We start from the raw sequence: 16,093 nt of genomic DNA, 5'->3' as shown, positions 1-16,093 counted from the left end.
AAATAATAGAATGACATTCGGTTGCGTTAATGGTTCTTGCACATGTATTTTTCCTCCAACGTACCATACTAAAATACTCTGAGAGTTACTTGCGGTATTTATTCAGTGACACCGCAACACTGTTACAGAGTCTACAGCGCAAAGTGCAGCCCTATTCTGGAACAAATTACGCTTTTAGTCAATTTATTTATTAAATCAAAAACAAACCTAGCAATCAGCATAGTCCAATTCACAAACAAATGACATACTGCGCAGCCTGAATAGCCTGATTCTCAAACCAATGACTATTATGAGTCATGATTTTTTACTGTGTGTGTGTGTGTGTGTGTGTGTGTGTGTGTGTGTGTGTCACGCATCAAAAACAAAGCTAGTGTAGTCCTATTCCCAAACAAATGACTCTATGAATGAGTTATTTTTAGTGAATCAAAAACATTCCATGAAACCAGAGTGGTATGATTTCCAAACCATAAGAGTCGGTTATTTTTAGTGAATTAAAAACATACCGTACAACCAGAGAATTGTGATTCCCGAATTGACTCGGTTCTTTTAAGTGAACACAAAACATACTCTGCAACTAATGTAGTCCGTTTCTGTATGAATGACTCTTATGAATTTGTCAATCGGAAACATAACGCACAACTAATGTATTGCGGTTCCCAAGTGAATGACTCTTATGAATCTTTATTTCTTTTAGTGAATCAAATATACCGCTTGACCAATTTAGTCTGATTCATAAATAAATGACTTTTATAAGTTTTTTAATTTTTTTAAGTGAAACAAAAACCGTGAGGCTTAAATCAGTCTACTGTAGTTTCTGACGGGTTTATATGACAATCTGTAGTTCAACAGTTTGTCAGTAGCATTTTATAAAAATAAATGAATGAAATATGTTACCACATTTTTGTTTGTTTAGTGTTGTTTAATTCTAATTATTGGATTGCACTTTTATGCCTAAAAAGATGCTTAAAGTCATTAAATCAACAACAGTTAAACAATTAAATTGCCAATTAAAGTGCACATTTTGCTTTAGCAATAAAATGACAAATAATCATTATTCAATTCTTTTAGAAGAGGGTGAAGCTGCTTTCCAAACATGATATCTATTTCTCTGACAGCATGTGTTTTGTGTTCCAGATATCAATGAATGCTCAGAGCTGAATACAAAGATGTCTCTTTGTAAAAACGGCAAGTGCATCAACACGCAAGGCTCATATAAGTGTGTGTGTCTGCCAGGATTTGTCCACTCCGCCCAGCACAACTACTGTGTGCCCCAAAGACAGAATGCAACCAGCACGAGCACGGAGTGACCAGCAGGGGGCGCAAGATACAATAAAAACACTCTTATTTAATCAAGGCCCATATACTCTGCACTGTATAAAACAAACACCCAAAATCGAAACTAGAAAAAAAAGTCCTACTTGAGATGAAGAGTTTAATGTGCTATCTTATGGTGTCTATGAGAGAACTGTATAAAATATTTGTTTTATTGGTCTATGTAAGTTTATTATTTTTACTGTATTAGGAAGTAGAAAGATTTTCTAGGTGTGAACATAGCAGAGGTGATATTTCAGCAAACTGACAAACCCTATGACCTTAAGCTGGGGGACTGCTTTATTTTAACCCAGTCAAAGGCACCGAGCGTGTGGATATTTTACTAATGCAAAAGCCAGACTCTCTCTTTCCAATTTTCTTTTCTTTTATCTCTTCTTTTGATTTTATTTAGTGTCTTTTCCCTTTTTTCTGTTTTGAATTCATTTATTGGCTGTTTTTTCTTGATCTCTTCTTTTTCTTTTCTTTTCTTTTCTTTTCTATTCATACTTCACATTTATTTCTTAAGGTCTTAGCGAGGCAGACCACACCACAAACCTTCAGTTCATAGATTCATAGGAAACATACACAGCAAAAAATGTTTTCAGTGTCAAGTCTTTAAAATAAGCTTTTTATACGAGCTGCTTTGTATTAATGACAGACACCAGCTAATTTTCTGTGTCTGGGACATTAGTCCACTGCAGATGTCTGCCCTGTGGAGCAGGCATGACCTTTAACCTCACCTTTCTTCTAGAAATTGTGTTTCTTTGAAAAGAAAATAATAAAAATGAAGTGCCTTTATGTATTTTTTTTGTTGTTGTTTTTTTAACAAAAATCTTTTACTGCATTTGATAGAGTTGGCGAAATGTCTTGCCAGGTTGCAAAGCTGCTATTAAACAGCCGTGGGATTTTTTTTTTCACTTTCTTTTTTTTTTTGTACATTTAAACTGAAGAGTTGATTAAAAACTATGCATTTGTAATTTGTACATGAATAAATATCTTCTGAATATCCATATAATGTATTAAAAGTCTTTAAATAAATCAGAGATGGTGATGTTTATACACATTTATCTATGCTGTGTGTCTACATTAAATATGGGTTCTCCTCAACTGGGTTGTGACCAAAAATGGGTTGTCTGTTGCAGACAGAAAAGAATAAACAATGTTTAATACAATGGATGGAATCTGACACACCACAGAATAACATTACATCACCTTGAATAATAGAAAGAAAAAAGTTTGAAATAACAAATACAGTAGATTCACAGTAAATTGTTCTGTTCCAAGGTTCCATAGAAATCATCCTTTGTCTCACCTGTTTTTGAGCCATGATGTTGAGAAGTCAGGTGATTTATGATTCACATCAATTGTTTCTCAATGAGAAACCAATGGCACACATTTAACTAATGGCTTTGATGTCAAAAGGGCTGTAATGACCTATTATTGTACTGTTCTCTGGAACGCTGTATGCTGTATTGTACAGTCCATGACGCTGTAAGGAAGACCGTTCATCCGGGTAGGTGAAACCGACAGTACTTCCATACCGCGGATTGTATCACACCGCGTATTGTATTAAAAATGACTTCAGGGAACTTTTAAAGCTTAAGTATTTGATTTCTGTACGATTACCGCCACTGAACGGGACTGAAAATATAAACATAATTTCCAGAAATACGCCCCGTCAGCCATTGGTCGAATAAACAGATAACCACGCCCATAGCCAACGCCATTGGTCAAGTAAATGTAGGGGTGTAAGATTCCGACATCTTTGGAATCGAGTCCGATTCCTGATTCTGGAATCGATGGGATTCCTCTGTTGTTTTCGATTCTTGTTTTTTTTTTTTTCATCTTATGGAAGCCTGTTTCCGCCAATGAATAAAAAAAAAGGTTATTGCACTTTTTATCTCACAATTCTGCCTTTTTTTTCACAGAATTGTGAGATATAAACTTGCAGCTGCGAGTTATAAAGTCAGAATTCCGAGATATAAAGTCAGAATTCCGAGATATAAAGTCAGAATTGCGCGATAACTCACAAGTCTGAGGTTTTTTTCTCAGAATTGCGAGATATAAAGTCAGAATTGCGAGTTATAATGTCAAAATTGCGCTATATAAACTCACAATTCTGACTTTTTTTCTCACAATTGCGAGATATAAACTTGCAATTCGGACGACTTTTTTTTCTCAGAATTGCTAGATATAAAGTCACAATTCCGAGTTATAAAGTCAGAATTGCAAGATATAAAGTGAGAATTGCGAGATATAAACTCGCAATTTTGATTTATGAATCCCAATTTTGAAAAAGACTAATATTGTCACGAATCACCACATCTGAACTGCACCAGGCCATGGCACCCGCTGCAGCTTCTCCAGAGGTGGCGGCACATGCAGCAGAACCCCCCGAAGCGGCAGTGCTCGCTTCAGCTTCTTTTATGGTGGTGGCGCCCAGCAATGTACTCTCAGCCTGTCATGTTGCGGTCAAGGAGACGGTTACCACTGTAGAACTTCCAGAGGTGGCAGCAACCGCTGCAGAACCAGGGATGGGTCTGAATTCTCGACCTGTCCTGTCGTGGCTACAGAGGCCACTTATGAACTTTTGTCCTGTTCTGAACTGGCCGAGGAGGCCATCTCTGAACTCTCGTCCTGTGCTGAATCAACCATGGTGGTTGATTTTGAACTGTCCATTTGTCTAGTCTCATCTAATGTATCTGGTTTTGAACTGTCTGTCCTGCCTGTTTGCGTCAAGGAATCTAAACTTGTTTGAGTTGTCTGTCTGTCTTAATGCTGTTGCTGAGTCTGAATTTGAACGGTCCCGATTTATGCATTGTGTCTGATGTTGAACTATGTGTTTGTGCCATTCCTATCTATGAATCTGTTTTTTGCCCCACTAGTCCAGTTACGATCCCAGAAACCTTACCCGAGCTCCCTGTAAGCTCTAGTAGCCTTGTCACAGCCCAAGGACCCACCATGGAACTCTTAACCCTACCTGTCACGTGATTTGACCCTGCCTGTTATTTGACTATGTTTATTAATAAAAGCTTGCAAATGGATCCGCATGTCTCTCGTCTCGTCGGCTCCGTTACAAATATGTTCTCAGAACTGCGACTTTATATCTCACAATTCTGACTTAACTCGTAATTGTGACTTAATATCTCGCAATTGTGAGAAAAAACGTCAGAATTGTGAGTTTATATAGCGCAATTCTGACTTTATTTCTCAGAATTGTGACTTTATGTCTCGCAATTGCGAGTTTATATCATGCAATTCTGAGAAAAAAAGTCAGAATTGTGAGATGAAAAAGTCGCAATTACTTTTTTTTTTTTTTTTTTTTTTTCAGTGGTGGAAACGGGCTTAATCTCGCCATGACTGCAGGATATAAAGGTCATAAAAAGTATAATTCTCATAATATGAAGCTTTATTTAAAAAAAAATGATGATACATTTTTATAGCTCAGATTTTTTAAATTGTCATTTTGTTTGCTTTGCCCGTGAAATTAGTCTCTCACTGCTCAGCAGGGACATGCATTTATCGCAAGCATTGAACAAGACATGAAGTGTCTAAAATAAATGTGCGCAGTTCAGCTGAATGCTGAAGTTTACTTTGTATGCTTTGCATAAAATTAACAAACTGTACATTGAAACAAAATAACCAGAACATTAACAATAACACTGACACTCATGATTTATCTGTCAATCAGATACGCTCTCGGCCACTGATGCTGTAGAATTATCATTGGCTGATAGAGAAAAAAACAAGTATTTCAGATGGAAATAAGATCAAGACGATCGATCACGTCATGGTCTCTTCTGTCGTGCAGCGCTCAAAATTGTGAACAACATAAGTCAGTTCCACCGTAAAATAACCTCTGAATCGTTTTTTCTTTTTTTGTCTTGTTTTTTGATCTGGTTCATTAAAACTATCTATCCGAAAGAACATTTTCGTGGAAACGAATCAGACTTCTAATCACTTTTAGCGAGCATGAGGTGAAGGGTAATACAAATATAAAAATTAAATAGATATTTTCTAGATAAAAAATAATGATACTTTATCTCACAACTCTTGTAATTACGGCTTATATCGAGCAGGAGGCGAGTGCTTCTCAAACAGAAGGCTGCATCCTCAAATTCAGATCATCTCAGTACCGACTCGTTTCCTTTCAGTTTATTTTCGTGAATTTAAATGTGTGCAGCCTTTGTAGGATGCAGCCCTCCGTTTGAGAGGCACCCATAGATAAGCTTTGTTGAACTGAAAAAAGCTCTGAATGAGGAGTCGATTCCTCTTGATGGGATCAATTCTAACCTTTGGAATCAACTGTCGATTCCCAACACCTCGTAATCGATTCTTTTTTAAATCGATTCCCAGCCCTAAGTAAATGTTGTCAGGAGGTAGCTCAAAACAAATGGTGAAACTTCACAGTAGCAGGCATGTTGATTGATAGTTTTCGGGAAAGTAAACTTTTTAATGGCTTGCTTATTGTTGTCTGCAATAAGAGTTTTTTTTTCTCACCGAAAACGTTACATACTTTGACTGTTATGTAACTGTAGTATAGTATTGTCACTGTGTCGATAGTTTTATACATTGCAATTGTAAACGAAATCGATATTTACTGTCCAATGATCTGTTTGCATATCTTAGGAATATTTTAATATGTATTATATAATATTTGTGCTTTATTTGCATTACTCAGTTTGCCTGTAAATATTTTTTCAAAGCACACAAAAGCAAGGCAGTGAACTGACCTGAGAGAGCAACTAAATCATCTAAAACAGGTGAGCTGAGATAAACCATTTATTAATTTTGTACATAATACCATGGTATATGAGTATAGTACTTATATAGTATATAAATAAATATATGTATGCTATCATAATCTAATACCATCACTATACAGTAGCCTACTTGTCACTAATGATTATTTGTCAAGACTAGCTCAAGGACAATCCAGCAAGGATGCCATTACTTTCTGTTTGTTATTGTCAAATTTATGTACTGGAAGTGTGTGTGTGTGTGTGATAGAAAGAGAGGGGTGAAGGGGGGAGAAAGGTACAGAATGATTGACTGATGGAGTGAAAAGAAACAGAGCGAAGGGAAGTGAGGGGTGGGACTGAGTGAAAGAGGAGTGGAAGTGAAGGGGGAGGGCCAGAGAAAGCAAAGGGAGGAGAGAGGCAGCATGCATCTGTGTGGGGTCAGTATCACATGCTTGGCTCTTGCACACCACACTGTTGTTGATTGTGTGCGCTTTGATCTTGGTGCATCTGACATGCAGTACTTTCTTTCTTTCGTGTTAAGAGAGGCATGAACTTGCAGAGAGATACACTGCATGATTCACACCTATGCTGAGTCAAAAGAGCTCCAGTGATCTGCACAGGCAGGTAAGATCTCTTTCATTTGATCACATAACAGACTGTCACTCCTTTTTAAAGCCAGTGGTTCAGTGGTTATACACAAACTAATGATAAACTGTGGCGTGTTGGACATTAGTTTGGTTTGATTGTGAAGTTCACACACTCTGCACAATCAAAATGTCTGTAGTCTGTAGTCAGATGGTGTTACTGTGATCATCTGAAGGGTACAGAAGGCAACTTTACACTCTCAACGCAAACATGTTGCAGCCGGAGAGATTTGACAGAGGAATTCCAAGGTCACAAACTTTTCTGGTGGTGTATCATGTTTTGTTGTCTGTTGTGCTGTCGTGCTGCAGTGTGTCTGTGTGATAAACGGAGCCAGTTAGGGAAACACTGATATTTAATTGTCAGTCCAGATGATCAGAGGGCTGCTCAGTGTCTGTTAGAAGATAGTAGGTCAGCCTGACCATCATGTTGTGTGTGTGTATTGTATGCAGGTGTGATTTTTGTGCATGTATTCTTTTAAATTTGTAAGCGACATGTTTGACACAAAAGTTTTGGTGATAAGGTTATATATTTTTATTTTTTATTCTATAAAATTATATATATCATAAAGTAAATATAGTTAAAAAAAACTTACTTAATAATAATACTTAGTGCGAGAGCATGTAGGGGAGGCGCGCGGAGTAGTAGAATAATAATTCATTATTGATTACTAAATTGAATCAGTACTTTATAACGAAAATCATATTTTAAATTGAAAAGAAGCAGGCTTTTGCAATCACATCATTTTAAACTGTAAACTCCTGGAAAGTCCAAGGATCTAGTGAACGAATTCAAACAGTAAGCTCAAAACAGCGCTAATGCAGAGAAAACACGGCCGATTTAATCAGCGATTACGGAGAGAATAGTGACTCACGTCCAGATGTCAGTAAAATTATTCTTTTCAGCGTGTATTTGGCTTAAAAGCAAGTGTTTTATAATGAACGCTGATTATGATTTAGCTATTCTGAATGGATCCGTATATTAAAGGCAGGTGATTTAGTGGTCTTTGGCGTCTCCCTGTGGTCCTGTTTGGTATTGCGGCTTGACTTGTGCTAATTTGTATTGAAAACTTTTATTTAATCATTGATTGATTTATTGTGGCACTATACATAAGCCTACACTGTGAATTATTAAAAAGTACTTATTTATTTATTTAAATAAACAAATAAATAGGGGGGGGGGTCGGGTGAGTACCTGCACTTCTTTTTTTCCACTTCAAGCACTGTATATATATATATATATATATATTAGGGGTGGCACGGTACATGTATTCGTACCGAACCGTCACGGTACGGACATCTCGGTTCGGTGCATGAGGCCTTACGACGAATACAGGCAATTCACCACAATGCAACGCTGTTTGATAACCGCCAGCAGAAGAACAGCGAATGCCATGTAGCACCATACATATCCCTTCTAGCCTTATCCTTTGTGCTCGTGTATCCTACCGCTCTCATTCGTCACAAATCCAAATATTTCATAATATTTCCATATTTGCGATGTAACGTATCTGAATGCTAAACTATTATTTATTATGTAAATGATAAGCTTTGTACTACAGTCGTGTTCCAATTGTGATGTTTGGTTCACTGTATTTTATTTTGATAAAGTACCAACTGCGCTTTCAAGTTAGCAATGCTGGAATGGATGTGTGTTTTTTTGTTTTGTTTGCGTAGAGTGTGTGTGTGTGTGTGTGTGTGTGCACGCTCCGGCGCGATCACTTCAACTGTTTCCTTATACCAGCAGAATCAACTTTAAACACTTATTGTCTTATTAATAATCACTGTATAAAGGTCTGCTTTTATTTGTGTACACTTAAAATGAAAACAAAACAGATTTTATATATATAACATGTAATAATATTTAGTATTTTCACATCAAGATGGAATTTTTTTTAATTTGCACTACTGTCTGTTCAAAATAAATGAAAAGAAACTGAGCATAGTAGATTTATTTTTTTTCCCCTGTTGTACCAAAATCGTATCGAACCGTGACATCTGTGTACCGTGCCAAATATATATATATATATATATATATATATATATATATATATATATATATATAGCCTACGGCTTGCTCCCTTTCTTATCAGGGGTCGCCACAGCAGGGTGATCCATATATATATATATATATATATATATATATATATATATATATATATATATATATATATATATATATATATATGGATTAATTAGTAATATCATTTCTTTTAAGGTTACAGTTTGGGTTAGTCTGTAGTAATAATTAGCTTATATTATCACGTCTGTAAGTGTGTAGCTCCTTAAAACATACTTATTTAAATTTATTGATGCTGATTTTAGTCAGTTCACATTGCAGTCTGTTCAGATGTTGCATTGCAAATGTTGTTGTAGTTTCAACTTTTGTTCATAAGTCACAGGGACGATCGTGGCCCAAGGACATCTACGTTCTCTCTGAATCCCACTCACACACATTGATACACACTGACTCTTTCTTTCCAACACATGCATGCATGCGTTCTCTCTTTCAGTTTATCTCAGCAGCTCACTGGTTTTATTAACCATGTCCGTGTTACAAGCCAATGCATTAATGGAAAAATCACAGTTATTCATCATCATTTCATAAAGTTTTCCATAAAGCAAATAGCTGAGAAGAGGTCATGTATACTGCAGCATTAACCTGTGGCTCGTAAGGACCTTATTTAGAGCTGCCCACAAGTCCAGTGTCTCTAAATAGTTATTGTATGTATTCCTGTGCAGTAATTAGTCATTTAATCACACGTGAACATCTGAATTTGAATTACAAGATGTTGAATTACTGTTGTACAACAGCTTCTCTCTTTGAATCAATGACTATGTTTGTCAAAATGATGAGGTCTAAATGATGAAGTAAATCATTATTTTTAACATTGATAAATATAGTAAATAATGTTGTTCATTTAGGATTAGTTATTAAACTTCCTATACAAACAATAGAAGTTGGCATTTAGATGGCCTATTAATCAAGGTGTAAATAATAACCAGTGTGCTGATAATCTGTGGGTCGGATCAGCGGATAGTAATATTTAAGCTCTGTTAACACATTAGCACTCATGTATTCGCCGAACGCACACACTCATTCACAGAGCTGTTGTTTCTGCAGTTACACAGTCTATGACGGCAAGTGTAGGCAGGTGTCTGTAACATGGATGGTTCTTCCTCACTGTCTCACTCCACTATACTCTCCCTCATACGCTGTCTCATAATTTTTTTTTTCATAGTGCCTTTTTACCTGCTGTTTATATTTCTAAACCATCTTTGTCTTATCAGTGTTATTTGCAGTACGGTTGTGAGTCAGTGAAATGGCAGACTATTTATAGAGCAAGCGTGTCAATGTGTTTTTGTGCCCTGCTGCGTATGTGCTTGCATGTCTATCTTTTGTCCATATCAGAGTGATTCTGTAACTAGCCTTGCAAAAGTATATTCACAAAGTTGTTCGGTTAATACATGTGTACGTAAGTCAATGTTTAAGAAATTTAGCACTGCATCGTTTGTTCACCAATGAACCAGATCCTCTGCAGTGAATGGGTGCCGTCAGAATGAGAACCCAAGTAGCTGATAAAAACAAACCAACAATAGAAGTAAAGTAGTAGTAAAGTCCATGAATTAAAGTCTTGTAAAGTTTTCAGTGTAAATTACAAACACACAGCTTTCCACTTTACAAAATGTTAATTTATGACTATGATTCATGCTTTTATCAGCTGTTTGGACTCTCGTTCTGACGGCACCCCCATTACATGAAGCAATTGATGTAATGCTAAATGTATCCAAATCTGTTTGATTTTGGGGTGAACTATAATTGTACTTTAAAGTCTGTATGGGAAATGCCATCTGCAACTCATTTTGTTTCAGTAATTTTACATATTTCTTCTTTTTCGCAAGAAAAATGTGTAATGACTTGATTCTATCCATAAGGAATAAGTGGAATGAAGCTAGACCGTATTCAAGTTTGCTAAAATGGTGCATAAATTGCAATTTGGCTATTGGTTAAAATTATCCAATTGCCACACAACCTATGTGATGTCAGCAGAAAAAGGAAAATGGTTTCATTAAAAAAGGAAGTTATTATATTTTGATTAAAGATGGTGATGGTGAAGACAAACTATTTTTCTTTAGAATGACATGCACCAATGAATTGTTCACAATATGAGGAAATAGTGTTAATTTTAATTTCCTCAATCTTTCACTCTAGTCTTCCTCTTTCTAATTTTAAATCAGGTACAGAAATTCACACACTTTCTAGTGTTCATAGTTGAACCAGATGGCAGTGAATTACAGCAAAAAGCACTTTACTCCCATCAGAAGTCTTGCCTGCCCTGCTGACCTCACATCAGAAATGTTTGATCCCTGATCCTGGATCAGTCTTTCTATAGCTTCTGTGACCTGTCCTCTTTTTCAGCTGTCAACTATTCAGTCAAAAGTTACTGCTAGTGTCATTCAGTGCAAGCATAATGCAGGGTTATATGTATGTAAAGTACACCTGTACCATTTCCTCATATTCAGACAGCATGCATGAATTCATTCAGTCACACATTAGCTACAGCTTTCATGAGAGCCACAAAATCTACCTCCACGAAAAGACACAAGTAAAGTGTTTATCGGGTCTTTACAATGTGTAATATTATCCAAGACTTTCATAGCATTCGACGAGAGTTACATGGACGTGCTTTGTAAGTGTGAAGCCTGGATAAATGCGTTAGTCATGATTACTGAACAACAAAACAATCCAGCTCCGAGGAGTTCAACATTTCAGTTTCAAGGAATTTCAAAGAATGTTTCTGCGAAATCCAAGTAAATGTTTGGTAAACGGGATTCTTAGACAAGGGAGTCATGGTTTCATCAAAGATATGACCTCAAATCTTCCACAGCTTTTCATGTGACACAAACCTCATAACAATTAGTGAAAGAGGCAGTACACTTAAATATAAATATAAATCGGTCTTTTCACATTTATTATTCTGAAACAGCTTTCTCAGAAGGGTGATGGAATGTCAGTACTTTATGAAGAGGTTTCATACGCTTTGTTCTTGTCTACTGACACAGCACACATCAGTAACAATAGCCCAATGCTAATGTTCACATAGCTGTTTAAAACAAACACTGTCAGAGTGTGAAATAAACTGTGTTGGCGGAGCAGGATATGTACTCATTGTTTTTGTTTAGCTAGTTCTTTTTTAGACTCGATGAGACAAAACAAGATGGTCTGCATCCCTTTTGAATGAACTGGAAGGAGGACAGAAAAACAGCTGCTAGAGTGACACACACACACACACACACACAATACGCATACACATTTAGAGAAAGAGAGAGAGAGAGAGGAAGGACAAGTGTCCTTCAATGTTGCTATGGCCTACTTCGTCATTTAATGATGATTCACTGAACTGTTCACATATTATGATGTGAAATCAGTGGTGTGTTCCCTAAAATATTGGAATTTATGCTGTAATGCAGTTAAGACTGAATGTACACCGGGCAAATTTGCCGGACAACTTTTTTTGAACAATGTTTCTTGGGCACTTTCCCACTGAGAATGGGTAACAAATTTCTATCTGTATACTTTATATCGTTCGTGGGCCCCATGTCTCACCTGGCACCTCATTGATGGCAACATTAACCAAAAAGTTGCCCCGTGCATCATCAGCCTTAGTTAGATTAAATTGATTACTAACAAAAAAGTACCAACAAGTCTGCCTTCAAATGTACTAGGTTGCTCTTTCATTGCAGTAATAATAAGATACTTAGTGAAGTTGTCAGATGTGATTCATAAATGTTTCTGCTAAAATATCCTTTAGAAAAACGAAACAAATTAGTTGATACACAGTATCGCATGCTAAAATGTGTGATTTATGTTATCAAAGCCCAAATGTTGAGGTTTTCAAAGAATGTGATGATAAACATGTGGGTTCATATCAAAATCTTTTAATTGCAAATTTATATAACTGGGAAAATCTAAGTGCAGTATGCAACATTGCTGAGATCTTTTCTAAACTTCCAGTAATTTGACATGCCTCTTTACAGAAAAATCTGAGAAGATACTCAGTTTGCTGTCCATTTGATCTTTTTGATGTCTGTGAGAAACAATTAAGACATTAAAGACAAGTTAATTATTGTAATTAATTTGTGTTGGACAGATTTTTTTTAAGTGCCGTATGAATAACCTGGTACATGAATATGGAAAGTACATTCAGTACCTTGGTATATGTCAAATCTCCATCAAATGCCACTATAATACATCTCTAATGGATTGCAAGTGCCTATATAGTATTTGTGCATTAGATGAGGAGTTCTTCACAAAAATGTCATTTTCAATGACACACCCCTATCCTGAGCAGGTGAGAATTATGAATATATCTCACTGTATTGCAGTCCTGAGGGAAGAGCTTTGATCATTTAGTGGTTCTGCGAGACTCACCAGAAACTGGAGTTAAATTCAGCTGTTGCATGTTTAGTGTTACCAAGCCATTACTTGTGCAAAGCTCTTCCGTTCTGAAACCTGTCTTCACCCCTGTATTCTTGCATATACAAACCACAGACAGATTGAAGAACTCGTACCTCAAGCAGACCCACTAAAACAGGCCAGACAGATAGGAAAATGCAAGCTTTCGCAGGGCATACTTGGGGGGGGGGGGGGGGGGGGGGGGCTGAGGGAGGGTGATCCTAACTGTGAGTAATCCCTGCCCGTAAATATCGGCAATTGAATGACACCCTGCTGGGTGGGAAGTCCTGTTGTCTCTGAATAAATTCTCCTCACTATGGTAACCAGAGGGGCTCGTCCCCTCAAAGAATGGAAGCTGGAAAAATAGGCTCTGAATTTCTATACGTGGTAGTCATATTAAATATATCTGGCACTCATTTGAATAGAGGGCCTTTGAAACAAAAGAGAGAGAATGGGGGAAAGTCGAGAATTGGGGTTGTCCATTGTTTGAACATGCCGTTAATGTCCCTCGCTGTTGTTCGGGCTGAGAGTTTGATGTATTTGCAATTGTTTTGTCACTCTCATTTGAGAGCAGATCAAGGTCATGCTGTTTATTGAAGCTATAGTTACTCTGGCTTGATTATTTTGGGGGAGGCGGAAACCACGTGACGCAGATCCACTGTGTGTCTATGACATCCTGTTCAAAAGCCACTGACTGGAAAAAAACAACCTGCCTTTATTTAATCTGCAGTAGTGAGGAGAAAGAAAAAGACAGTAACGATAACACTCCTGACTATTGTCTTTCGCTCATGATCTTTTTCTTTCCCTCAAACCCCCTTTTGCACACACAAAAGGATAGATTGGTGGTCACCGCCACCCCTGCCGCGTGTGTATTGTGACGTGGTTCCTGTGTGCCGGGCTTCAGTTTACGGTGTGTTTTGGAGTATTTTTAGCCTGGCACAGGGACCCCTGCTACACAGACAGGAAAAAGGCCTGAATAGAAGGAAGTCCATTCGCCTTTTAGACAAACAATCCCTTCATCTGCATCAGTGAACTGTGGGAGAAAGAGAGAGAACGAGAATGAGAATGAATATTTCTCACATTCACTGGTGCCACATGGTGTTCGCAGGCCTTCTTGCTGAATTTCACAATGTTGGGGTCCAGAGACCTAACTCATCATATTCACTGTCTCATTATTATAGAAACCATTCCCTTCCACTTTCTCTCTGCATATATAATGTTAAACATTTTAATAGTAAACAATTTTTGAAAATCGAAAAAGCATGATATTATAACTTCATGGATTTTATATTGTTACTGTTTTTGAAGCCAAAATAAATTATTTAAATATTAGCAAAAATATATATTTTTTAATCAGGTGTGTCTTTTATCAACGCACTATAATGTTAGATGTGTAAACCACAGAGTAACATTTTAAATTCAGTTCAAATACATTTATGAAGTGTTTTTTTTTTTAAATATATATATATATATATTGTTCCAAAGCTGTTTTACAGTGAACGTTGAGAACCCTAAAAATTATCCATTGCGACCCTCAATGGGGTACCAGGACCCCAGGTTAGAAAAAAAGTGTTTGCCATAATTAATGCATCTTCATTAAGATTTTCAGTGATACAATTTTCATTTTTGGTTGAACAGTTCCTTTAAAATGAAACTGTAAATCTGTATTCAATAACCCATCTGTGATGTGTTGCAATTGCCAAAAGCTATATATTCAGTAACAGATTCCTCGGTTTCATCCAGATTTTGGATCGTCAGGGAAAGCAGTTGCTCTCAGGCCAGATGCATCCCAGACTTTAGAGTGAGTTATAATTTTTGCGCTTTTCAAATGTGTCATGAAATATCTGATCTTGTCCAGTTCCTCATCAGTTCAGATCATCGTCTATTTTCAGTTCTTTGTCTAGATGTCAGAATGAACAACAGACCAGTCAAGTTAAGTATAAACTTTTAAGTAGGTTAGCATTAGCATGACTCTTTAAAAATGCATGGTGTTGGGGAAGTTTCAGCTCAGTGTGAGGAACAAGCGACAGCCACTGCTTTATGAATTATACACATCTTTTGTTCCTCTGGATAATTACTTTGTTTTAGACTTTTCTATATGGCAATTTCACACAGACACTAGTTCCTGCTCGGTCCCTTTGCAGTGTGTGGCAGGATGTTAGCAGCTCTGTTTCAGAGAGAAACTTAACCCAAAGTTGTCAAAGTGTTGTTCCTTTTTCAGTTGCACGGATGCTGTACCCTTCAGTGTTGGAGAGTACCTGACTAAAAGCAGCAGTAATACTACCTTTTTCAGTAGTGTGAAAGTGGATACACTGGTTTCAATATATTTTATTTGGAGGTTCCTATAGCTCAAACAGTAGAGCACTGCGCAAGGTCATGGTTATGTTTGGCTTCAGATGAATTATACCATTGAATGCAATGTTGCTTTGGATAAAATCATCTTCCAGATGCATAGATAGTCCAGTTCATTGTAGTGAATCGGTTTGTTCAAACAGTTGTAAATGTCAAACTTCAAATCATTCACTGATATATTTCCCTGCACAGGAAGTCCTTGTGCAGCATGCTACGTCTTTTGTGTAGCAAAATATTTAGTGAAATGGTTTTTGATTTGTTTTTGACACAGTCACAGTTGACATGAAATCCACACTATTTCTTGCCAGATAAATACTGCTGTGGTTGCAGTCAGTGGTAACCGAAACTGTTCAGTTATTAACATTCTTTAAAAAAACAACAACTTTGTGTTCCACAGGTCATTCAGGTTTAGAACGACAAGATGGTGCATAAATGATGGCAAAATTATCAACTTCGGGTGAACTGTTCATTTAACTACTTTATGAGTAGCTTGTAGTTTGGGGAGTCAAGTTTCTGGTTCTAGACGAAATCCTATAATTGATGTACTGACAGGATTATTCATGGTTCATAATTTGACTGAAAGATGTAAA

General features: G+C 36.8%; 2 protein-coding genes across 2 annotated transcripts in view; both read left to right on the top strand.

Moving 5' to 3' along the window:
* Positions 1-2,377, top strand: part of LOC306886659 (latent-transforming growth factor beta-binding protein 1-like) — a 91,910-nt gene extending 89,533 nt beyond the window's left edge. Inside the window, exon 34 of the mRNA XM_079443955.1 lies at positions 1,135-2,377. Within this exon, the coding sequence (XP_079300081.1) occupies positions 1,135-1,307 (173 nt within the window). The 3' untranslated portion in view covers positions 1,308-2,377. The remainder of the gene's footprint in view (positions 1-1,134) is intronic.
* A 4,139-nt stretch (positions 2,378-6,516) lies between these two features.
* LOC306886286 (ras guanyl-releasing protein 3-like) overlaps positions 6,517-16,093 on the top strand; it is a 39,103-nt gene continuing 29,526 nt past the window's right edge. The window contains exon 1 of the mRNA XM_079443265.1: positions 6,517-6,677. The gene's annotated coding sequence lies outside the window, so the exon portion shown is untranslated. The remainder of the gene's footprint in view (positions 6,678-16,093) is intronic.

This window comes from Barbus barbus (genome assembly GCF_936440315.1).
Source record: "Barbus barbus genome assembly, chromosome: 20".
NCBI classification, from domain to species: Eukaryota; Metazoa; Chordata; class Actinopteri; order Cypriniformes; family Cyprinidae; genus Barbus; species Barbus barbus.
The sequence above is the reverse complement of the archived record's forward strand: the minus strand, read 5'-3'. Positions and strand labels throughout refer to the sequence as shown.